General features: G+C 45.1%; 1 protein-coding gene across 1 annotated transcript in view; it reads right to left on the reverse strand.

The window, feature by feature from the left end:
- Positions 1–18606, reverse strand: part of LOC132991089 (voltage-dependent calcium channel gamma-7 subunit-like) — a 31991-nt gene extending 13385 nt beyond the window's left edge. Inside the window, exons 1-4 of the mRNA XM_061059697.1 lie at positions 18281–18606; positions 4371–4566; positions 2767–2853; positions 949–1089 (exon numbers count right to left, since the gene is read on the reverse strand). Of these exons, the coding sequence (XP_060915680.1) occupies positions 949–1089; positions 2767–2853; positions 4371–4566 (424 nt within the window). The 5' untranslated portion in view covers positions 18281–18606. The remainder of the gene's footprint in view (positions 1–948; positions 1090–2766; positions 2854–4370; positions 4567–18280) is intronic.
- Positions 18607–26256: the final 7650 nt, after the last annotated feature.

Genomic DNA, 26256 nt, shown 5'->3' on the forward strand with positions numbered 1-26256 from the left:
TTGTAGACAGAATAGAGACACATGTTAGAGTTAAAGGAACATGGAGAAGTGGATTTAGCAGAACATGTGACCTTTAGGAATCATGACTGAAATCTGTTGACATTTATTTTGCCATGCAGTTATTTTATTTTCTAGCCAATTAAAGCCATGTTTTACCAAATGAGTAAAGAACCGATTAGTTAACGAGCAGGTACAAACTTGTCTTCTTAAACTCAGTTTTTATTTTATTTGTGTTCTTGTGATTTCATCTCGTTTTTATGTTTTTATCTCGTTTATTTTCTCGTTTCTTATCGCTAACCAGAAAAAGACCTGAAGTTATCCAACCAGTTTGTGTTGATGAAGAACAAAAAGCTCTGAAGGTCTTTGTTATAAAGGTCAAAATCTGAAAGAAGAAAAACTGCAGCGTCAGCATCTTAACTTCTTCAATCTGCGATATAAAAACTCTTCCTGCTGGCTTTTTTTTTTTTTTTATCTGCAGTAATTGGACACGTTTAAAGTCTTCAGCGTCACCGTGCTGAACTGTGAAGTCTGCAATTTAAAGTGAGACAAGAAAAGAAGTGACCTGAGAGCCGCCGAGGGAGAGTTCACGGTCGAGTTTAATCACTTCATAGGAAAACCTTGGAGACCAGCGGAGGAGGTAGAAGAAAATCCTCTGTCTGCTCAGCGTGATAAAAGTCACCTGCTTTGACTTTTAGTAAAAACACATTTTGTATTCTTATATTTCTACCCTCTACTCTCAGAGAGCTGAGGTTTGTCTCTCAGGCTGCTCTGTGAAGAACATGAAGCAGAATAATCAGAAACATGAAGACGAGTCTGGAGGTGATCCACCAGGGGTTTAAAAATGTGTTTCATTGTTTGCAAATCTCGTTTCTAAGCACAAAACTAAAAAAATCTGTAACAAACCACACGTCCAGACTTCATGTTTCCTTTTAGGTGTGCGCGTGGTACCTGAGAGTATGAAGAATATTCCAGAAACGAAGGCGAGGATGGTGCGCTGCGGCCGGATGTGTCCGATGTTGCTGATGATGAAGGCGGTGAAGACGAAGAGCAGGGAGACCATGGGGAAGGGAGTGGCGGTGCGGACCATTTCTGGAGGACAGAGAGGATTATGGGAGAGAAGGAAGGACGGAGATTACAAAAAATCATGCAGAGAGAAAAAAAGTTTAAGAATAAAGACCTGATAGGAGCGACTGAACGCTGTGTGTGATCGACTCTGAACGTGCACTCTTTACATGCACCGTTCTGAAACTCAAAGTCAGGTTAAGTCCAGGTGAGCTGATACTTTAGCACAGGTGGCCAATCAGATTTTAAAGGGGGGGTCCTGACCTCCCTGTTGGACACGCCCCTGCACAAAAGGTCGCCTTGCAAATCGAACGATGACAAGAAATGTAGAGAGTGATAGAACAGACATTAGTCAGAGTGAAAGAATTTGTTGTTGTCACTGACAGGTTTTAAAAAAGGTGTTACTGGTGATGTGTGTGTCACTTCTTTGTTTTGTTCTGTTTTGTTTTGGGTTTGTGTTTGTGTGTTTTTTTAATGTGGGTTGCTTGTTTTTTGTTGTTTTATTTTTCTCTATTACAAAAAAATTGGGCAAACTAAGATATTATTATAACCATTTTGTTTTCTTCTTCTGCATTCTATTATTGTTTTGTATAACATTATAAAAAAAGAAAAAGAATAATGATGTAAGAAATGAACTATGTTTGGATAAATGAACTATGTTTGGATAAATGAACTATGTTTGGATAAATGAACTATGTTTGGATAAATGAACTATGTTTGGATAAATGAACTGTGTCTGGATTGCCCAATGAACACAAAGTTGCCAAAAAAAACAAAACGGTGTCACTGAGGTTGGTGGTGAAGCGGGGCTCACTCAGGGTTCCGTTGAGGCGCTGCATGTTTTATTCAGGACCCTGTCCCACAGAGAGACGCTTCACAGGTGTGACTTATGTGTGTGTACCTGAGGACATTTATCTGGCATTAAACGGACCAAACGGCTCCCCCCCCCCCCCCCGCGGTGTGCTTCACTTCAAAGAGACAGAACAAACTGTTGCAGCGAGAGAGCTTTGAAGCCGGTTCAACGAGTCAACATCTTTAAATCATTCAAACAGCTCAGAGACAAAAAGTGATCCGGCGGGGGGGGGGGGGGGGGGCGTCAGCCAGCTCCTCACATTCAGTTACTGTGTACACAAAGTGTGGGATTTTGTTTGTTTTGTTTCTGTTGTGAGAGTTGATCGTGCAGATTCATTGAAGTTGGCAGCTGGTGCATTGTTCTCTCTGATTGGTCCTCAGAGCGCCCGGCTGCAGGCCGACTGATCACTTCTTTGTAAACATTTTTTTAAGTGAAAAAATTTACAAATTCTCCTGTTACATGATTCCCCTGTTCAAAATGATATGTTCTCTGTTAGTGCGTTCACACCTGCAGGAGGAGCTGCCTGTCTGACTTTATCCAGAGTTTCTCCTCCAGCCTCCTCGTATTTATTCTGCAGAAAGTCAGAGTGAGCTGATGTGAGAACGCAGCAGGATGCGAGTGGGAGGCGGTGGTGACGTTTATTCCCTGTGATCGCTGCACTGTGTGAACAGACAGGTCGGGAGAATCTCCGGAGCACTCCTCCTGAAATGATCTAGATATTTTCAGGAGTGTAGATGTGAAAACGGCTTGATTCACATCAAGAACATCTGACTGCAGTGTGTCTGTGTTCTGCTTTAAATCGTTTAGAGAAACGTTTGATGGGATATTTTGGATGTCGGTGTGTGACTTACTGAGGATGTTGGCCGTGTTCTCTGTTGTGATCTCGATCTCAGGCTCGGTGAAATACTCTGAGGCCACACATCTGCCCTTCTCCGGTCCTGGGAGAGAAAAGGAGGAAGATGAAGAACAGAATACGGCAAGAACAGAAATAAGGGCAGACTGAGAGGGAAGGAATATCTAAAAAGGTGGAGGGGGGAGGGGGATGGAAAAAGAGGATGAAAACGGAAGTGAGAGGAGTAGTGAATTAGAGGTGGTGACAGATGGAGGTCAGAGGGCTCAGGAGGAAACAAGAGTGGAGCTGAATGCAGACACCATGATGGAGAGAGAGAGAGGGAGAGAGAGAGAGAGGAGAGAGAGAGAGGAGAGAGAGAGAGAGAGGAGAGAGAGAGACAGAGAGAGAGAGAGAGAGAGAGAGAGAGAGAGAGAGACAGAGAGAGAGAGAGACAGAGAGAGACAGAGAGAGAGAGAGAGAGAGAGAGGAGAGAGAGAGAGAGAGAGGAGAGAGAGAGACAGAGAGAGGGAGAGAGAGAGAGAGGAGAGAGAGAGAGGAGAGAGAGAGAGAGAGAGGAGAGAGAGAGACAGAGAGAGAGAGAGAGACAGAGAGAGAGAGAGAGAGAGACAGAGAGAGACAGAGAGAGACAGAGAGAGAGAGGACACTCTCACAGTCGCTCCAAATGCCACCAGCGTTCTCCTCCTCTGACCTTTTGTACCAGGCGTCAGACTAACAGGGAAACACAAACATGGCCGACTCCCCAGAGCCACACCACAGTGACCCGAGACACACACACACACACACACACACACACACTATTCAATGAGGACAGATATTTGTGTCTGTCGGCCCACCCTGAGTCCCAGGCCACCATCATGATCTCTAACAGGAACATTGAACCAGAGGCGAACCGTCTTCAGCGACTCCCCCCCCCCCCCCCCCCCCCCCTCGCCCTCCCACCTTCTGCTGCCCGTCTCTGTTCTGTTTTTGTCCCTCCGCCGTGTAAAGCACCTTTGGATCCCTGGAAAGGCGCTACATAGATTACATCGATTATCACTACTATTGATAAACGCAGCTTCTACAGCACAGGATCAGCAGCTGTGAGAGGAAACAACACAAAGTGCTTCAAAGCGACTCGGCTGTGTACTGGAGCCGCCTGAGGGAGCGTTACATGTGAGTTATATTTAAATGTAGTTTAAACGTGCGGGACGTCACTACTGCCGCTCCACCAGACGATCTCCAGATGACATCATCACCAGCAGGAGATGTCAGCACCCGTCTCGAGGTTATTTTGGCTTCACGTTTGTACGACGCGTGGAGGTCGAGATGGGTCATCAATCTTCATATACAGTCGGCGTGCTGGCCTTGCCTTAAACCCCCCCCGAGGAGCTTTATAGACGTGCATGAAAGAATAGACATGAATGAATGTGAGGACGCAGTAACACAGAAACCTGCTGCCAACAAACTGGTAAACAAAAGATAAACATGGTCGAGTGTATTTATCAATGTGACCTTTAATCATTTCAAGTTGCAGAACCTGAAAAACTGTAGAAAAAAAATAAATAATCTGCATGAACTATTTTACATTTTTTGGCAAAATCAGCAGAAGGATTTGTTGCCGACCTGCGACGAAGCAGACCCTCCACAGGCCCGAGTGCAGCGCCATCTTGACCTCGGTGGTCTGGTTCTGCTGCAGGACGATCCCCTCCTCCATCAGCAGCCAGTAATCCGTCGACACGGCGACGCCCACCAACAGCAACCCGCACGCCCCGAAAACAGACGAGAGCAGCGTCAGGGCCCTCGTGCTGAACGAACTCATCTGTGGAGAGAAAACAAAACACAAACTCGTTATGTTGTTTCTTAATGAGCCAATAAGGAGCGAGGGAACAGAGGAAGTCAGAGAGAGGTCGATGGATTCAAAATCACAAAAACAGGACGTGAGGAACAGCGGGCGATGAGAGGACCGAGAAGGATTGATTTATCGATTTTTTTTACATTTTTTAAAGGAGCCCATCAGGGGGATCGGAGGGCGAGAGCGAGGAGCCTCTGATTGAAATCTTTCTCGACTCTCATCGACTTCAGCTGTTAAATATGCATGTGATATCAGCCAGGAGAGAGAGGACGACCTCGGATGAACCAGCGCCAGTTTGAGGGGTTTTTATATCCGTCAGGCTCGCTCTCATATCAACAGCAGAGCAGAAAGCAGAGCGGTTACTAAAAGAAGAAGAATAAAGGAGTGTGTGTGTGTGTGTTGATGATGTCATAACGAGCGTCTGTTCGGATCGAGCAGGTGAGACCGGCCTGTCAGGCTTCCAGCTCACATGCAGTGCAGTCTGACGCTCACTATGTGGCAGACACACACACACACACGCACGCACGCACGCACGCACGCGCACACACACACACACACACACACACACACACACACACACACACACACACACAGGGCCTCATCCATCCAGTCAAAAATGGAGGTCACATTCAGCCCGCTGTGGTGTGAAACAGGCGTGATAAGTGTAAACTCAGACTCAGAATGGCGCTCTGCTCTGAGCCGACGTGGGACAGAAACGCCCCCTCTCCTCTCTCTCTCAGACTTACTTATCGCTTTATTGTCCGACGTTGACGTCCAATAAAATAATTTCAACATGAACACAAAGCGTTTAACGGTCTGCAGGAAGCAGACATCGCCTGCAGCCACGATGGAAACTCTTCATTAAAGCTGAAGTTGGACCAAGTGAATACAGTTCAATAAAACACAAGACCAAGACCAAGACAGGGCAAGACCAGGACAATCAAGAATCATCATCTTGTGTTTAGGGGGCGTGTCCCTCACTTAGACCGTAACACCGGGAAGGTTGCGTCCGTAACCCGGGGGATAAAAATCAAACTATGAACTGAAGTTATTAGTTCTTTTATAAAGAAGAGTTTTCCTCTTCATCACAGTGATGATTCTCACTGACTGTTCCGATGTTAAACGTTGAGGCTGAGGTAGAGCCGATAAGAGAAGTCAGCCGACTCGATCAGAGGTGAGCAGATAAGAAAGAGAGAGAGAGAAAGTGTGTGTCAGGCGGCCGAGCGAAGACGAGCAGTGACCTCATCACTCGAGCAAAACGCTGCAGAGCACATTCTGCGGAGGAGTCGCTTACTCACACATGAGTCACACCTTACAAATATTTGATATGGTGAAACACCTCCCGTCTGCGCTGAACCCAGACGACCCCGGGCTCCCAGATCATCAGGTATGTGTGTGTGTGTGTGTGTGTGTGTGTGTGTGTGTGTGTGTGTGTGTGTGTGTGTGTGGCCTTTTGTGACCTTGAAGAAGAACTGTGCAGCTTTAAAGTATTTCACACTTGATTTGTTTTCAGGAGCGGGATGCACCTTGAAGTTACTTCTCTGTGATCTCTAGATGAGACTTTACTGATCCTGGATCAGATCAGCCAGTAGCCCGTCATGCTCGCTGCCCCCCCCTCAATGTAAGTGAGGGGAGGCCTCAGCCAATTTATTTTAATTTGTTTTTGAATGAAGTGTTCTGTTTTGTTTTAATGACTGCTTTGTGAAAGAGGGGCAGATGTTATAAGATTAGAAGTCTTCTTTCTGCTCCTTTTTCATTCAAAATTTGAGATTTTATGTTTGTTTGTTTTTCTTAACTTTATTGTTTGTTTGAATGAAATAAAATGTACACAAAAAAAAATACATTTAAGTTACTCAGAGGCAGAATGTGAAACTTCCTGTCATAGGTGCATTCATCGTCTGTGATATCTCAAATCTTACTCAAATGGAGCTCTGTGGTGAAACATTCAGTTTAGGGATCCTTTTTTTAGAGGTTTATTTACATAAAGATGCATAATAATCCATCCAAACCAAATACTCTGTCCCTCATTAGGAACTGAGAAAGTTGTCAACCCTTCACAGTGTGCTACTTGTGGTTAAGATGTGTGTCTGTGTTTGTGTTTGGAGTCATCAAAGCTTCTCGTCGTTATACTTTCAGGACGTCTGAATAAAGTCGGGCAGAACATGCAAAGTTTAAAAAGTTAGACCGTCAAGTCTCTCTTCTTTCTGCAGAGTCGATTAAAGACTCTGAGAGACGTCGGACACTTTCAGAGACGTCAGCGTCTCTCTCTCTCTCTCTGGATGAGACAGAAGTGATTTGTGTGTAAATAAGCGTCAGTCTTTAGTGCTGGAAATGTCAGGCTCAACACGAGAGGCAGATTGACGCTCAGAGCTGCTGAGTCAAAACACACAAATCCATCCTGCGCTCAGAGGAGAGGAGACGCAGCTCATCTCACAAAGGACTTCTTCTTCTTCTTCTTCTTCTTCTTCTTCTTCTTCTTCTTCTTCTTCTTTTTCTTCTTCTTCTTCTGCAAAGTAAAAACATCCAAAAGGCACAAATCTGTTCTTTCCCATAGAGCAGTAACGACAGCTTTTAGTGTTTAGACCTGCTGAAGATGGAGAGTCCACAGGATGAGACCCTCGTTCATAAGAGGACTTTCAACAGCTGGGATCGACTCCAGCTCTGAGCGACCCCCCCCCCCCCCCCCCCCCCCCCCCCTCAAGATAAGCAGAGGATGACACAGGAAGTGATGGAAGACGACTTTCTCCCCCAATTACAAAAAATATGCCGAGACACCAACACACTGCAACAAAACATCTTTTGTGCCCGTGATGTCGATGATACTTTATCTTACCGAAACAAAGTGATTTGAACAAGAATTGTAACTTCTGTTTTTTATATATATTTCTACCATAACCAGAGCCTAGAGCAGAAACCTGGAGCAGAACCAGACTCATGATGAACAGCCGGTAGCTGAAACTGCGCCAAAAATAAATCTCCTGCTCACAGTTATACATATTTATGTTTTAGTTCTGATCATTCTTTGAGCATGTTTGAGGAACACAAACGTGAAGAACATGAGCTGGATGAATTCTTCATGAAGTGTTACAGAGAGCTCACACGCACACACACAACTCTGGAAGTGTCGGCTGAGATAGCTGACCACTAATTGGCTGCAATGGGCCTCTTGGTGTAGTTGAAACCTTGAGAATAAAACCACAATTCCCAGGACGCACCAGCAGCTAACTGACTGTGTGTGCAGGAGAGGTTATGAATTACTGATGAACGGAGGAGCGGTGGAGGAGGAGGAGGAAAAAAAGAAAGTGGAGTAGTGGAGGATACAGAAAAAAACACAAAAAGTGAGGTTTCAGGAGTTGACAGGAGAAAGGGGATGATGGCGGAAAGATGAAAACATCCATGTGACCAGATGGGACAAAGGTTAAAACACACGTCAAGTCTGATTTATGTCCCAGTGTTCATGTTTTCTGAGCCGCTTTTTTATTAGTTATTCAAAGTGAAAAGAGGGGGGATGTAAGGCCACGATCAAAAGCTCCGTTAAATCATTCAGCATGCTAAACTGTATTAGCGAGAGGTAGAGGAGGAAAGGCGAGAGACAAAACAATACAGTCATTGAATGATCCAGAAACATGAGCGGTTATTCTACAGTGCCAGCTCGACTCTGCACGTCTTAGTTTCAAGGTTAATCACATTACCGCCTCAATAACACAATGGAAGGAGAAACAGATGTGTTGTCCATATTTATATTGAGGTAAAGGTCCAGTCCAGCAGTCAGCAGCAGCATGCCGGGGAGCTGTCCACCACTGTGGTGCTGAAATCTTCACCACATTCAAGAGCCACGATTCTCCTCCTCTGTTTGCTCTCTCTGTCACTCGTTAATGTTCATCTCTGTGTGGGCAGAATATGGAAATACCACATGGCGATAACTCTTCCAGACACTTGAAAACAGAAAGGAACGACCCAGAGATGATCCCTCCTTTCACACTGTCAACGCTGATATTAAAAGATTTTCAAAAGAAAAAAAAATATTTTTCAGACATGTTGATGTTAAGCATGTTTTAGCTCCGGTTGTGTGTGACATGCATGGGTTCAAATCCGACTTCGGCCCATTTTTCCTGCATGTCACACCCCCCCCTCCCCCCCAATGTGTCCTGTCTCTCTTCAGCCGTCCTATCACTTAAAGGCAGTCTGTCGTCTGTCGTACAGGAGCAGTGATTGAGCACAAATAGCAGCTGTTCATAAACATCTCTGTGACCGCACACTTCATAAATCATAAATATGACACATTGCTCCTGAAGGCCTCATATTTATTAAGTTTACATTCATCATATTTGCTGCTGCTCGTCATCATGCGAGTACTTGTTTGCCTGTTTTCTCCGTTAACTGACTTTGAAAAACTGCTGCGTTGAAGACGGAGCTGACGTTTTGTCACACGCTCCGCTGAGCAACGTTTTCTCAAACATCAACATCGCTGAAGGTTACATTTAATCCACCGGCTTTTCTTTTCATTTTCACACACACACACACACAGGCTCGACAACATCCTGGTAACATTCATCCCCTTTCTTGTAGAGTCGTTATTAATTCTGTTTGATTTTATTGCAGGCTTGGAAGCATCCTCATTGAAGGCCATTTTAATGAATGAGCGTGCGTTGCTAATTAAAGCATTAAAGCATGAACGTCAGCGTAGGAGTTATAATAAGGTTCCTTAATCAGGAGCTTTGTACGTATGAATTAATTTCCGGATATAGGCCGTTTACTTAATAAAGAGCACATTGTGAAATACAGCTTCAGAGACACTATTTTTATCTCCCATCAGTAAACCTCCTCATTGGTGAATAGAGAAGAAAACAAGAGATTAAGTAAAGAAAGGATTCAGAGCCGATAAATGAATCAAAGATGAGATCACTGTGGAACTTTTACTCCTCATAGTCTCTTCAAAACAAAACTTATTTTCTCAATTAGTTTTTTAAAGGTCACATGTGATGCTAAATAAACTTCTCCATGTTCCTCTAATATGTGTCTCTATTCTGTCTACAAACCCCCAATGATGAGAAAAGTCCATCCTCTCCGTCTTCTGATTGCTCGACTTTTCAGAAAATGTGTGCTCAAACAGGCCGCTTGAAGATTTTCCCTTCATGACATCACAAAGGGCAGTAGCCCCTCCCCCAGGTGGGTGACACTCCCACAGCTAGGTGTTTGTTCTGCCCTCTGAGTCTGCCTTCTCACCGTAAACAATAGGCCATGGAGCGAGAAAGACTGAGTACACCCAAGCCCTTCCAGAGAGGGGGCGTGGTCAGACACAGCTCATTTACATATTTAAAGGTACAGACACAGAAACAGCCTGTTCTGAGCAGGGCTGAAATAGAGGGGTTTATAGACATGATCAAATACAGGATCAGAGTGGATTTAGAAGAAGAAACTTCACACACATGTTTTGAGGAGCTCTGAGACTTATTTACACTGAAGAAGAGGAGGAGGATATGTCACCTTTAAATTATGTGATCCTGCTTCTGTTGTGACTAACTCTTAAACCTGATATAAGAAAGATTAACTGCATTCGTCCTCTTTATATATTGCACATATTTATTTAAGAGATGGGCCATAAAATAATGAGAGCAGTCAAACGGCATACATTCAATTAGGAGAGGATAACTGATGATAGACAAGCGAAGAGAGAAGGCATGAAGTCAGGTGGGTGAGAGGAAGGTATTCGGTTAGAGTGAAATGATAACGGTATCTTCGATCAGACATTAAGGAAACATGTTGAAGTGCTGGCTTCTCTGACAACAATGCAGCAGCCAGTATGTACACCTTCTAACTTTAGATTCTGCTCCTGAATGCTCTGGATTTGTTTGGACCAGAGAAGGTAGGAGCTTTTAAGACCCCCCCCCCCCCCCACACACACACACACACACACACACACACACGGCCGTTTTGGACGCCCCTCGGTTTGCCAGATATGAGAGCAGTTATCAGGTCAACAGGTGTTGCAGCGATGGAAGCGGTCAAGAGAAGTGGTTCAGATAGAAGTGATTGTACCCGACCTAAAAAGCCTCTGCATGTTTCTAATAAGCTCCACGAGCAGAAACGTGCTCAAACTAGGATCAATATTGGAGATGCTTTTGAAAAATGGAGAGAGGTTAGAACACAGAAAGGTTTACAGACCCATGCAGAGCTGGATAAACACTGAAGCTTCAGAGTCCACCACATGGTGACCTGTGTGAGCATGGACTCTAGAGAGGAGGGGGGGGGGGGGATTACAAAGCATTATGAAAGCATTAATTTCAGGATTAACTAGTTAATGCTGACAGTACATAATCTTATCTTAATCAAAGATTCATCTAACAAAGTTATTCTGTGTTTCATCAGAAAATCCTTCAGTTCTTGGCTGATTGGGGAGAAAAAACACTGAGCTGTGACTTTTAGGAATATTTGTCAATAATATGCAAACCCAGAGAGGATTGAAATATTGGCTACCACAGGAAAAAAAAAGAGGGATGAGAAGAAACAGAGATGAAAGAGTGCAGAGAGGAACGGTCAATACGGAGCAACTGCTGAGCTCCATGAAACTACACGTCCCATGGTGCCGGGCGGGGCTCCACAGATGGCGTTCCCAGGTTAGCTGGCTATATTGGAGGGGGGGGGAGTGAGGGGTTTGTTTTCTGTTGTGGAGGCAATATGTCCCTCTGTCAGCAGTGAGAAGCTGGGGCCAACTGGCAGGAGAAGAGATGGATATTTAAAGATCAGAAGAAGGGAGCAGGAGGAGATGATGAAGGGAGGGAACAAACAGAGAAGGACAAAAAAAAATCAACAAGGATGGGCAAACGTTGTGTTACATGTTATGATTAAATAAATCCAGATTAATTTGTAAAAGGGAAGGAGGAAGAAAGGAAGGAACAGTGGGGGGTTTGATTAGCCAGCTAAACCAGCGCTAACCAATCTAAAAATAGCTCAAGGACCAAAAAGAAGTGATGCTGTTTTTGTAATCGTTTCATGGATTCAATCCAAACTGTTAAGGTCTACACACAGTTGGTTTTGTCAAAAGATCTATTTATAATCCATCATGTGGAGATCTCATTTTGATGACCTCAGAGCAGACAAGGCCTCAAGACCTTTGGCGCCCACCCTACATGGACCTGGACCCCATGTTGGGAACCAGTCGACTAAACAATCAAACGTTGCCACCCTCTCATGTTGGTGCCAGAATTATGATGAGTTCATATTTATGTAAGCCCAGTGCTGGTTAACTGGCTCTACTACCATCCAGACACCAGAGGGCGCCGCTTGGTTAAACGTTGTGTGTAAGCTGTAATGAAGCGAACCTGCCACTAGCGGGGGCTGTAGCCTGCTCCCCCCCCCCCCCTCCCTCTCTCTACCACCAGGATGTAAACCAGCAGAGTGGACGGATGACATCTTGAACGAGCTGTGCAGTTTGACAGTTCTTTTTTTAAATCTAGACCAGTGGCACTCAACTGGTGGGTCGGGACCCAAAAGTGGGTCGCTGACCTATTTTCAGTCGATGGTGAATGTGTGCCTGGAGAAAAAGAAATGTGTCAAAAAGTCCATGAAGAGCTTTTTCAACATGTTAGTTCTGTGTTATACCTTCTGTCATGTTTTATACTCTCTGAGGTCCAAACTGATGTGATTTTTCATTAAGGACTCGATGGTCCTGAGACTGAGACTGGATCTAGACAATTAAGATAAACATGTGCAGGATGTCGGATGTGTGAAGTGAAACTGCCATATTGACTGAAGAGCTTGTGACCACATTCAGCACAGACATGTGGACGCTGACCTGCGAAGACAGGAAGCCGGCAGTGATAGCACGGTTAGCTTTAGCCACACTCTGCAAACCAATATCCCATCGTTGACCTCTAGATGCTGTGATCCCGCTCGCTCTGAAACGATGACAATATAAAGACAACCACTGCACAAGATATGAAGATATGATTCCCTTCAAATAAAAAAAAAAATGGTGCTCAATTTTGTGTTTAGACAAGTCGACTAGTTGGAATTCAAATGTCCATGTAATTGACTAAGATAGTAGCCACTGTAGGGCTGCACAATAAATCGAAATATGGACTTTCATGACAGATCGCAGAAAGAATAGATTTCACAATGTTGCTTTTTTATCCTCATGAATGGATATGTCTCAGTATGGTTCTGGGGTTCTGAGTTTATGAGCCCGAGTTTTGCATTTGTTTTTTTCTTTTCACATGGCTGCAAAACAATTCCCCCCTCTGGGACAATAAAGTCGAGGTTGAAGGGGAAATCTGAAGTTAGGACGTTGAACACCAAAAGACATCAAACTGGTTTTAGGGGTTCGGGAGGGTTTGGAATGACACAAAGAGAAGAGAAAAGACGAGGATGAAAACGAAGAAGAGTAAACGGGGGGGAGTTAGGGGAGTCTCTAAAATGCCAATAAATCAACGTGTCTTCAAACGCAACGTCAAAATTCTCCAGACGAGATATTTCTAAGAACGATGCTGAACCACGTTAGCGTCTCCAGAAGCCGCCGCGGGACGCCTCTCATTTCTCAAAGCGGTACTTTAAGACGATGAAAGCCTTTGAAAACAAACCCCGGTCCTGTAGTCTGCAGCTCGACGGCTCCACTGATAAAGATAATTAGCTTATGTGAAACACAAACACACACACACATGCAAACACACGGGCGAGCGCGGACGACGGCCTGCAGCGGGCCGTGTGTTAACGTGCTGAGACGAGAGGGAGAGATAAAAACAGAGGGAGAGATAAAAACAGAGGGAGAGATAAAAACAGAGGGAGAGATAAAAACAGAGGGAGAGATAAAAACAGAGGGAGAGATAAAAACAGAGGGAGAGATAAGCAGAGATCCTCGGAGAAGAAACAAGAGGGAGAGAGCGAGCTTTAAGGGAAAGACCTTGGCCCAGAAATAGAGGAAAGTCCTCGTGCCTCACACACACACACACACACACACACACACACACACACACACACACACACACACACACACACACACACACACACACACACACACTGTACATGTGCAGAGCATTATTCACACAGACCAACGCTCCACCTTCCAGCCACACACACATTTTCATTCACCTTCACTCGGTTTTCAGCGTTGTATAATTCGAGGTCAGATTTGGTTTTTGGCCGGAGGGCGGGGGGGGGGGGAGGCGGGTGGGGGGGCGGTGGACCTCAGCGGAGCACGATTCAAACACAGGGAATAAATCACTGCAGCTGAGCGGAGAGAGAAGTCAGCTCCAAAAATGTAGCATTTTTCACAAACAGCAGCCTCGTCTTGTCTTTTGGATTCTGCAGGTTTCCTTTCAGGTTTTTAGTTTCTTCCACCCAATCGCTGAATCTGGACCGGGTTTGCCTCGTGGCCGGTTTGAACCGCTACTTCCTGTTCATGATCATCCCCTCCAAAGCTGATAACACACGTCCGAACGAGTCCAACTTGTTCCATGACAACATGACATCGTCCATCGTATTACAGCTTCAGTTTGTATGATGTCCTATGACGGAAACTACATTCTCACCCGTCAGATATCAGTCTCTGTGGGAGCTCCTCCTTGATGTCGGGGGATTTCTAGAGCCCGCTTTAAGGTCTGGATTCTTACTCTTACAGAGCGGTTGAAGTTAAAGAGTTGCTGCACACTTTTTAAAATCTAATTTTAGAACTTTTAAGATTCAAACAATGAAACATGACAAATAATTCTGCAATTCTGCACCTTTAAGAAAAAGCTAAAGACCCAGCTCTTTCATGAATACCTACTAACTTAATGATGATGGTCTCCATATTATTGATGATGATGATGGTAATGACGATGGTTTTTGTTTGATAACGACGACTTATAAGATGGTTTCTATACTGATTAGAGCTCTCAAGAACTGCCCTCAATGTTGTGCTTTGCCTCTGGTCACTTCCTGTCAGCACCTGTGTGTCCAATCAGACTCAAAGCTGATCGTTTGCTCTTACTCACATTGTTCCCTTTTTTCTAGATCCTTGCTTGTGTTGTTCTTACTCTCTGATGTACGTCGCTTTGGATAAAAGAGTCTGATAAGAGAATTGTAGAATTGTTGACTGTATAGAAATAATCAATCTAAACGCTGATGGTCTTATTTTGCTTCTGTGAAGAGATAAGAGTTGAGTTTGTAGTGGACGAGTTCAAAGATTAAAATGTTTCATCCATTGTATTGGTTTATAATAAAAGCTGGAGCGCTGTGTTCATCGGGTCAAAGGGTCAGCAGGTCACACAGTTATAATGTTTCCAGAGACGCTCGCAGACGGGACATCTCGTGTTAGACGTGGAGGGTCGTCGTGGTCAGTCGACAGCTCGTGTTAGACGTGGAGGGTCGTCGTGGTCAGTCGACAGCTCGTGTTAGACGTGGAGGGTCGTCGTGGTCAGTCGACAGCTCGTGTTAGACGTGGAGGGTCGTCGTGGTCAGTCGACAGCTCGTGTTAGACGTGGAGGGTCGTCGTGGTCAGTCGGCAGCTCGTGTTAGACGTGGAGGGTCGTCGTGGTCAGTCGACATCTCGTGTTAGACGTGGAGGGTCGTCGTGGTCAGTCGACAGCTCGTGTTAGGCGTGGAGGGTCGTCGTGGTCAGTCGACAGCTCGTGTTAGACGTGGAGGGTCGTCGTGGTCAGTCGACAGCTCGTGTTAGGCGTGGAGGGTCGTCGTGGTCAGTCGACAGCTCGTGTTAGACGTGGAGGGTCGTCGTGGTCAGTCGACAGCTCGTGTTAGACGTGGAGGGTCGTCGTGGTCAGTCGACAGCTCGTGTTAGACGTGGAGGGTCGTCGTGGTCAGTCGACAGCTCGTGTTAGACGTGGAGGGTCGTCGTGGTCAGTCGGCAGCTCGTGTTAGACGTGGAGGGTCGTCGTGGTCAGTCGGCAGCTCGTGTTAGACGTGGAGGGTCGTCGTGGTCAGTCGACAGCTCGTGTTAGACGTGGAGGGTCGTCGTGGTCAGTCGACAGCTCGTGTTAGACGTGGAGGGTCGTCGTGGTCAGTCGACAGCTCGTGTTAGGCGTGGAGGGTCGTCGTGGTCAGTCGACAGCTCGTGTTAGACGTGGAGGGTCGTCGTGGTCAGTCGACAGCTCGTGTTAGGCGTGGAGGGTCGTCGTGGTCAGTCGACAGCTCGTGTTAGACGTGGAGGGTCGTCGTGGTCAGTCGACAGCTCGTGTTAGACGTGGAGGGTCGTCGCGGTCAGTCGGCCTGCGGCTCTCTGGAGCGAGATGAACCGCTCAGCTGTTTTTAAAACGTCTGATTGATGGTGTGAGTCAGCGACCACGGCGGCAGGGTCACAGCTTCCGCTCCCCATCGGGGTCACTGCAGGTACGTTTAAGTCTTTGGCTGTCATGTTAATGCTTTGTGACTCCGGGTGACATGTTTAACAGGAACAGCAGCACCAGAGTGATTTGTTGTGATAAATGGTCGACGCCGACGACTCGGAGGACGTTTCCCCTGCCCTTAAAGACTTTACATTAAAACACATTTCACCCAGCATCGGGTTGGTCTGCATCAGAGGACTTTCTGCAACATCGCCAACAAAATGTGGATCCCAGATTAGTCACTGTTTCTACTTTGACTTAAAGCTGAGAATGAGGGTTCCACCTATCACGATAATATAAAAACAAAAAAGGATTCAAACACAGACTTTGTAGTTTCATCATCCCCTGATGTTATCAGAACTTTGACTCTGCAGATCTTAACAGAAAACGCTACACAAGGACTAAACCAAGAAAGAGAGGGGGGTCATGTGTAAATCTGTAGAGATACAGAAAGCTGTGCAGATGAAAATATTTAAGGAGAGACATGTCTTTGTCGATTAGACTCTAGAATCGCCACTGCCTATGGAGTCTAGACCAGGGGTGGGCAACTGGCGGCCCGGGGGCCACATGCGGCCCCCATCAACCCTCAATGTGGCCCTCAGGTCAATTTTTACATATCAATGAATTGGAAACATGAAGAAAATGTGACAAAATCTGCCATGAAATCATGAAAAACAGAAATACTACTATTTGGCCCTTTGGAAGGGAGAATTAATTGAATGTGGCCCTTGCCCTGACCAAAGTTGCCCATCCCTGGTCTAGACCCTGGTGGTGGTGTTGGTAGAAGAATGCAGGATGTGATGAGGAGTGGGTTTCTGAGCCTTTATCTGAACTCTGCTGAGCTGGACTGGAGGGGACCAGGGACAGAGGAGGGTCCACTTCTGAACACATGACCCCCCCCCCCCCCCCCCCCCCCCCAACATGCTGGTTTCAAACATGTAGAATTAATCCAGCCTGATTACATTCTGATGTGCACAGAGTGTGACGGTTGATAAATACACTTTTTTTTTGCACTTGTGAACTTTTTTTTTTTTCCCTAAGGAAGAATCTTAAAATCTTTTCTGCACACTTTTGATAAATGAGAGCGCTGCCCTTCTTCTAGGAACTCTTGCAGGTCTTTGTAACCATATAAGATAAAGTTGATATCATTTACAGTTACAGATTTAGCATCACTGCTGTCCTCTCTCTCGGAGGATCGTCTCTGCAGTCGTGATTTTACACCTGAACTAAACTCCTGAAAACGTCCGCAGGATATTTCCAGTTTGAGCTGCGTGTGCGAACGCAAACACACACATTTCTCTCTCTGGGATTTTTCATGCCTGCCATGCGTTCAGCTTAATTTTCAGCGTGAAGTGGTGGTATTAGTCTCCTGCTGTGAGGTGCATGTGGGGCAGCGAGTCTGAAATGTGAAATATCAAAAACGCAAATCTGAGAACGGCTTCTTTTTTTCTTTAAGAGAGAAACGCCACGGTCCAGTTTGATGATCAGACAGATACACATGGACTCTCCTCCTCTTCCTTCCATGTCTGCTCTTCAGCTTTTTTCTTCTCTATAACACACACAAGCACACACACACACACTCACACACTCATTATGCATATATATGTAAGGAGGGAGAGAGCGAGAGAGGGGGGGAGAGAGAGAGATGGACCCAATAAGTGCTGCAGTCTGCTGGAACTGAATCACAGAATGGGTTCCCCAAGAAAGAGCCAAGACTTTCTAGAGCATGCACACACACACACACACACACACACACACACACACACACACACACACACATACACACACACATACAACATTTTCCTCACTCCAGGTCTATCCTCTCTCTCTCTCTCTCTATCTCTGACACACGTACACACACAGGTACCGTGGTGACACAATCATAGCTTCCACACGCACCCCCCCCCCCCCCCCTCCCTCTCCCCTTCCCCCTCCCTCCCTCTCTCCCCGTGCTGTTCTCCAGACTCTATATTGACTGTACGCTGCTTATTCCAAAATGCGCCACACTAATCAGCGTGCAGCCCATTCCTCCGCGCACAGGCAGGGGAGCAGCCACACACACACACACACACACACTCATCAACACACACCTCCTCATCTCTCCTCCATCAGAAAGACTTCACGCTCATCTCTTCTACAAATAAACCTCTTCTTATTGAAGAGGCTACAAATCAGACACTGACATGAGTAACACTTCATCCCCTCCAAACACACGCGTTGACGTGCGTATGCATCCAAAGCAGCAGCAGCAGAGCTCCCCTCAACAAGCCCTGAAGAGTGCGAGCGGCTGCGAAACAGATGTGGGAGAGGAGGGAGGAAGATTTTTAAGCAGTTTAAATGAAGGCAGCAGAAGCTTTACTCACCCTGCAGAGCGGACAGCTGCTTGGACGGCGCAGCAGACGAGCGATCTGTGAGCACTGACGAGCCTGGACACCAAAATGTGCAGTTTTCCCCTTTTCTCCCCCCTCTCTCTCTCCCTCTCTCTCTCTCTCTCTCCTGTGTCTTGCACTCGATACACTACCTCTCTCTCTCTCTCTCTCCCGTGTTTCCTCCTCTTCTCCTCTCTTTTCTCCCCCGTTTCTCTCTCCTCCTCCTTCTCCTTCTTGACTTCTCTCCGCTCCTTCAGCACTGCGGAGAATCCGTTGAAGGAGCTTAACTGTAGTTTGGGTAAAGGGAGGTGGGATGTGTGTGTGAGAGAGTGAGGGAGAAGGGGGGGGGGGGGTGTTACAGTGATGTGGGCTGGAGGGAGAAGAACAGACAGCATGGCTTTAAGAGCGTGCCGGCGTGACTGATTCAAACACACAGCAACAATTAACATCGTGTAAGTCATTAAACACCCGAACACAAATGTGAAGTGTGAGTGGGCATTCATGTTTATTCTGTGTTTTTTATAACCGAGGGGGAATGATTGACAGACACATCACTAAACAAAAGTCAAATGGTTTGTTTTTGACTGTTTTCTTTCACCTGTTGCCATGGCAACCATTATCATTAGACCTACCATAACGTGGTCAATTAACCAGCGCCCAATCAGACATTAAATCAAAGCTTGCTGATGAACATGACAAAATAATATAAATCCTAAACTATGACCAAAACATGTCCTGAAGCATCGTCAACTTTAAAGAAGTGCTCTGTGCTCATGGGGGGGATTAAAGTCAGGGTTGGTCATTTCCTCCAGATCCACTATTTAAAGATTTTGGTGTAAATTGTCTTTAGGTCCTGACAGAAATTAATAACTCATGTTCTCTGAAAAAGGAACAAAATAAAATCCATCATCTGTATCAGTTTGTAAGTCTGTAAATACTTCCACCAATGTCTGCCACGAGGTACCAATCTGATGAACCAATCAGACGCCTCCCTGTCTCCCTGCTCGCTCTCTACCTCTTGCGTGCTCTAGCTCACACTCAGAGCTCGTCACCGATGACTTTAGGAGTTTATACTGTGAGTTTACTGAATGAGACATGAGACGACGTAGTTTCTACACAATGACAGAGATGAGCTGAGGTCCACTTCTGGAGCGACGGCGCTCGTGCATGTAAGTGAGGGGGCGTGGCTTTAGAGGGCGCACAGAGGGGAGGGGGTGCAGACGGAGCACTGAGGGAATGCTACTTTCAAAATCATGCTAGTTTTTAAATGCAAAAGGTTCTCTTTTCCTTAGAAATATAGATTGAGTTGGATCTTCAACGATTGCTTTGTTTTCTAATGAATGAGACAAATGCTCCACAAAGCAGCAGCAGAGGTTGTTTGGTATGTTTGGGTCGAAGACTTCAGAGCTCTCTGTCTGTATGATTTTTGATACATTACATAGAAAAATGTGTCCCAACATTCTGCTGACTTTTCCCTAAATCCTACATAACCATAAAACGTTAAATAACGCTGTAATCACTACGAGTTGATGATGTCCTACTTTGGTGGAAACTAATAAAATGTCATGAAAAAAAATACACTGGCCAGATCTGAACTTTTCCTCATCGTGTTTGTAGAACATGAGATTCAGCGGGCGTTATACGTTCCCCTCAAACGTGTCGGCGGCTGCAAATAAGTTGAATGAAAAATGTGATTTCTGAACGACAGAGCAGCAGAAAGGACAGGATGTCACAGATTTTGTCTGTGAAAGAAGAAAAAAAATTGCGTGCATGTGTCTCCCCTGTGCGATGCATGTGATATAGTGTGTGTGTGTGTGTGTGTGTGTGTGTGTGTGTGTGTGTGTGTGTGTGTGTGTGTGTGTGTGCGTGTGTGTGTGTGTGTATGCTCGTCTGTTATGCCTCCGTACCCTCTTTCATGGCTGAGTGGCCCCATCAGCCCCTGGCGACCTGCAGAAAGATACAGTAGGCTGTGTTGGCCTGTGACTCATGCAGTGTGTGTGTGTGTGTGTGTGTGTGTGTGTGTGTGTGTGTGTGTGTGTGTGTGTGTGTGTGTGTGTGTGTGTGTGTGTGTGTGTCGTGTGTGTGTGCGCACATGTGTTTGTAACAAGGGAATTTATCCCACCTGTCAACACTAACTTCACAAACACACACACAGGGGGAGGTCCTGTTTGCACCCAGATAAAGACATCAGCAGGTTTGTTTGTTGTTGAGCTCAAACCTGATTACAGAGCAGAATATTAATCACACAACGTCACAACAGACAGATAATCACATTTTATGTTCACCTTCATTAAAGGCAGCTGGGTTGGTGATTTCCTCCAGATACACTTTTTTAAGATTTAGGTCCTGACAGAAATGAATAACTCAGGTTCTCTGAAAAAGAAACAAAGAAAATCCATCATCTGAATCAACCAATGTCTGCCACGAGGTACCAATCTGATGAACCAATCAGACGCCTCCCTGTCTCCCTGCTCGCTCTCTACCTCTTAGCGTGCTCTAACCTAAACTCTCTAAATCCACTTTTTAAGATTTTGGTGTAAACTGTCTTTAAGAGTCAACGTGGCATTGATGTGAAAACTGTCATTATGGGGCGCTGGTGGCTCAGTGGTTTGAGCGCGCGCCCCATGTACGGAGGCCAAAGGTCCAGGTTCAAATCCAGCCTGTGGCTCCTTTCCTGCATGTCATTCTCCCACTCTCTCTCCCTGATTTCTGACTCTATCAACTGTCCTATCAATTGACTGTCAATTAAAGGCACAAAAAGCCCAAAAATAAATCTTAAAAAATTAAAAATACAAAACTGAATATATTTGATATATCGGTATCAGATTTTTTTTCCTCGGCTCCAAAAATTCCATATCGATCAGGCCCTAAATATATATTGTTAACAGAGGAAAGCCAGAAATCTGACCACCAATCAACAAACTATTGCGAAACTACTGAAGCAGCTTTTCTTTCTTTTTCTGTTTTAAAGGTTGAAGCTGTTTTAAACATTTCCAAAAAATGATTTGTAGTACATCCTGGACGCGGTTTGAGCTCTCCTGCCCTCAGATGAAACAGAAGTCAGAAATGCACTTGGCAGATAAAAGCCCACGAGGAACGATCTATAAAATCATCATAAGAATACTGCGAGCATCGCCCGGTCTGTACATCAACCTCCTTTCAAAGAGGAGAGCCTGATACGAGCTGACATGTGCCGTATGTTCTCTATAGGGTACAGAGTCGATGGTTCCAACATCCCTCATGTTGACGCTTCACAGCTACTGGCCTACATTTTCAAACATGCTTGTTGAAGAATCTGCCTTCAGAGAAAGACGATTAGTTTGGCCTGTAAATAGGTCGTCTCCACTTCAGGTGGCCTCGCATCCTTCAGCTTTACAGGAGGAGAAATCTGCTTCCATCCTGCTCCCAGGAGGGGACGAGAAACTTCTTATCCAGGGCTCAGAGAGTCCAGGAGCTGGAGGGGAGGTGGCTTATCATCCACACAGACCTGGCTGCATGCTAGGTGCTCCCCTCATTTCATTCGACCAATCATTTGATCCGTTGGTATCTTTGGACTCTGGTCATAATGTTTTTTTGTTTTTAACTTTTATTCACCAAAACGTGCATAAACACACTCACACAATAATAAAAAAAGAGATACAAAAAAGAGGGGAACTGTGGTACGAGTTTTGCAAGCAGATTTAGACAAAAACAAACAAACAAAACAAAACAAAACAAAAGGAAAAGGGTCAGTAAATAAAATGAATTAATTAAGAAAGAGGGACAAAATAAGTAAATGAGCAAACAGGACAAAGAAAAACATGGAGTAACAAAATGATGTAAAATAAAAGTGGTGGTTTAGGTTGTACACATGGTGACGGTTTCTGGTGTTGTTTGTTTGTTTTTGTTTTGTTTTTCACTTTGTATGGGTGCTAACATAACGGTTTAACGGCAACAAGAACAGCACAGGAAATGATGCTATCCAATCGCCTTTTATCCAATCCAAAATGGCCGACAGAAAGTGACATTTGTCTATAAGTGTGAAGACTACACGTCAAAATAAGAGTCTCTTCAAAATAAAAGCTGCTCTGAATAAGTAGTTTTAAATGATCTAAAGTTCAATGGATGACCGTCTCGCTGTCAGGGCGTTGTGGCACTGACTGAGCGGGTACTGGTTGGGGGGGAGGGGGGGTGGGGGTCCTACTTGGCGGCCCCAGTGGTGTCCAGGCTCTTGAAGTCCAGCAGTCCATACATGGTTGGGTTGGGGGGCTGATGGGGACCCGCTCCTTCATGAAGAGTCTCGAGATAACATTTGTTATAAATAAAGATAGACTGATTGATTGATTATGAAATCTTACATAAAGTTGATTATAGAATTAAAAGTGAAATCAGGGTTGAGGATCCTCCTGTTATCTATGCAGTAACGTATGACTCATATTCACAAACAGAGTAATGGCGAGGGAGAACGTGGCCTATTTAACTGGTTTATTCCCGAGTCACACCAACTGGTCCTGAGTCAAATTGCCTTCTGCTGCTTCTCAGATCAGGGAGAAAATAACTACTGATGCATCCATCACACTTTGCTGCAGTCTTACTGCTCCAACATCCAACATGGCTCCCGCACAGAAGACGTGTGAGTTTAACTCCGCTCGGGCTTTTTCTCACGTACGGGATAAGGTCAACGCTCTGCTGACAGCGACAATAACTTCAACTCAATCAATACTCAAATCCCTCCAGAGAAGCTGAATCTATTTTAAAAGAGAAAGCTTTAATCGATATTCAAACAAAGGGTAGAGTTTGAGGAAACGTGCTGCTCGGAGGAAATCCAAACATGGACGTTCTCAAATCAATAAGTCCATAGATCCAGACCGGATAGATACAAGAGGAAGTGTTTCATGATAGGTGACCAACCTGTCAGCATCTGTGGACATTACAGGCATGAAGGTAACCCAACGAGGTCAACGTTAAGTGTCCTCTTAAATGTCCTCCCCAAGTGATGAAGATGTGTTGTCTTTTATATTTAAAGAAAAGTTTACTTTTACTTTTAGGAGCAGTATGTAACTCTGACCCCTAGTGGTTAAAATGGGTACTGCAGTCTGAATTCTAAACATCATAGAGAGTTGTCTCCCCCCCTCCTCTCTAGAGTCCATGCTCACACAGGTCACCATGTGGTGGACTCTGAAGCTTCAGTGTTTATCCAGCTCTGCATGGGTCTGTAAACCTTTCTGTGTTCTAACCTCTCTCCATTTTTCAAAAGCATCTCCAATATTGATCCTAGTTTGAGCACGTTTCTGCTCGTGGAGCTTATTAGAAACATGCAGAGGCTTTTTAGGTCAGGTACAATCACTTCTATCTGAACCACTTCTCTTGACCGCTTCCATCGCTGCAACACCTGTTGACCTGATAACTGCTCTCATATCTGACAAACCGAGGGGCGTTGGAATGGAAACATGCAGAGTGATGTTTGCAATCTGAAAGCTCGACAGTAGATGGTCCTAAGAGGTGGCTCAGTTGGTGGAGTCTGAAGGTCGGGGGTTCGATCCCCAGCTCCTGCAGCCACAAATCTGATGTGTCCTTGGGCAAAACTCTTAACCCCAAGTTGCTCCCACTGCTTCGTCAGTGGTGTGTGAATGTGTATGAATGGATGAGTTAATACTGACGGACTCTTTACTCAGCGGCCTCTACCATCAGCGTGTGAATGTGTAGGTGTGACCTGCGGTGTAAAAGCGTCAGAAGACGAGAAAAGAAATACACAATCTCAAGTCCATTTTTCCATTTTGTCCCAGCAGCAGCTCAATCAGTGCTGAACACAAACTGCTGCTTAGCACAGCTCGTAAAAAAAAACGTCCCAGTGGACACAGAATCCTACTACTTCTGCCTGAGGCGTCCTTTAAGAGCTCCACTGAGGAGTAAGCGAAGTGAAAACTCCCTGGGCAAAAAATGTGCTGAAGGGATAAGTGGGCGGCGAGCCACACGTGTAACTCTCTTCATGGTTAACAGCCCAGTTTTACACCAATGTGGTAAAGAGGTTTAGAAAAGAACCCTAACCTAGTCATGATGTGAGAAATGCAACAATAATTTAATACGTAATATTCTTGTTTTGTCTTTACCCAAGGATGAAGGTTTCTTACAAATAGCTAAATATCTCAGACTTGAAGTTTCCTTGACATTACTGTTGTGCGATGTGTTAAAATGTACGACGAAATGTATTTGATATTTGACTGCGCCTGTATCGGCAATCCTTATATAGGCATGAAGGTTTTTCTGTGAAGCATATTGTGATTACTTGGAGCTTTCCTTCAGACTGTATTGACACTCTGAAGCTTTGTTCCTTCTACTTGCAAGAAGAATTAAACTAAACAAAGACACTGACTCAAGATCTTTTCTTTTGCATTGTTAACAGAAATTTCCAGCACATGAGATATAACAACAGGACATTCATTCCACTTCAAAACCTGCAGAAATGTTTGAACAGCTGGCAGCAAAAGGGTTAAATAAAAAGCTGCAAAGCAAGTAGATGGAGCAGAGTCGGTGTAGAGCCTCTCCTCTTTATCCTTCTGTGTTTGTCTTATTCCTTTGGGGTCCCTCTCTCGCCCCCACATTCCTCTCCCCTCGCTCTATTTTTAGCTTCCCTGCCAGGGAAATCCAATACAAGAGCCGCGCTATTAATAGCCTGCTGTACATTGATCTGAACACGTGAGCCAAAGCAGAGAAATGGGGGGGCTTTCTGCTCTAACGGACTCGGGCTCTGGTGGTGCGGGGACGAGAGGGGGAGTTTGCTTCTTCTTCTTCTTCTTCTTCTTGTGTAGAACTTGAAATCACATGGAGAGAGAGAAACATGGTGCCCGACATAAAGCATTCTGGATAAATGAGAATCATTAACATTAATAATTACTGCAGCACATGGACGAGGCATCGCCGACACTTTGGGGCCGTTTTCGAGCTTCAGTTTGAGCCTCGGTACACAGATGTCACTCTGATGCTCGTCAAAGTCAGCGGCATGCACACAGCTGTGCACAAACACTCTGAAACAGGAAGTGACAGGAGCGTCGTCTGACAAACATCAAGAGCTGCATTCATCTCGAGTGACTCAATATTTGCACGTGTGTAAACTGCATGTGTACATTTTCTGTGTGATTTTATGCATGTTGCATAAGCCGACTGTTTTTAAGTGGAGAAAACCTCATTACATCCCGATGTGACGCCGCCCGGCTTCAGGATAGTTTGACGTCTGTTAGACTGCAAACATTTCTCAGAAAGTCTTTGGAGAAAGTCACAAGAATAAATTGGTTTCAAGTAGCGGGGGCTGACTTTGGAGACAGTTGTTCGATTCCCCAGCTCCTGCAGCCACATGTCCGATGTGTCCTTGGGCGAGACACTTAACCCCAAACTAAACTAAATAAAAAAATGCACCAATGTTTCTACTTCAGTCCTGAATCACACCGAGTCCACCGAACTTCCATATGTGAAAACGACCTGAATTTATCAATATTAGTATTGATTGAGTAAAATGACCGAGAAGCAGATTATGCTTCAGGCTTCACTGGAGTGTGAGCGACATGTTATCACAGCGACTGGTCAACCAGGACGGAAATGTAGCTTAGCCTTTATCAAGTAGACAGCTGTTATAAGTCAGTGTTATACTCAGGGCTTTCTACAATTCACTTAACAGACTCTTTTATCCAAAGCGACGTACATCAGAGAGTAAGAACAACACAAGCAAGGATCTAGAAAAAAGGGAACAATGTGAGTAAGAGCAAACGATCAGCTTTGAGTCTGATTGGACACACAGGTGCTGACAGGAAGTGACCAGAGGCAAAGCACAACATTGAGGGCAGTTCTTGAGAGCTCTAATCAGTATAGAAACCATCTTATAAGTCGTCGTTATCAAACAAAAACCATCGTCATTACCATCATCATCATCAATAATATGGAGACCATCATCATTAAGTTAGTAGGTATTCATAAAGAGCTGGGTCTTTAGCTTTTTC

Source organism: Labrus mixtus, chromosome 16, assembly GCF_963584025.1.
Source record: "Labrus mixtus chromosome 16, fLabMix1.1, whole genome shotgun sequence".
In the NCBI taxonomy this organism is placed as follows: domain Eukaryota; kingdom Metazoa; phylum Chordata; class Actinopteri; order Labriformes; family Labridae; genus Labrus; species Labrus mixtus.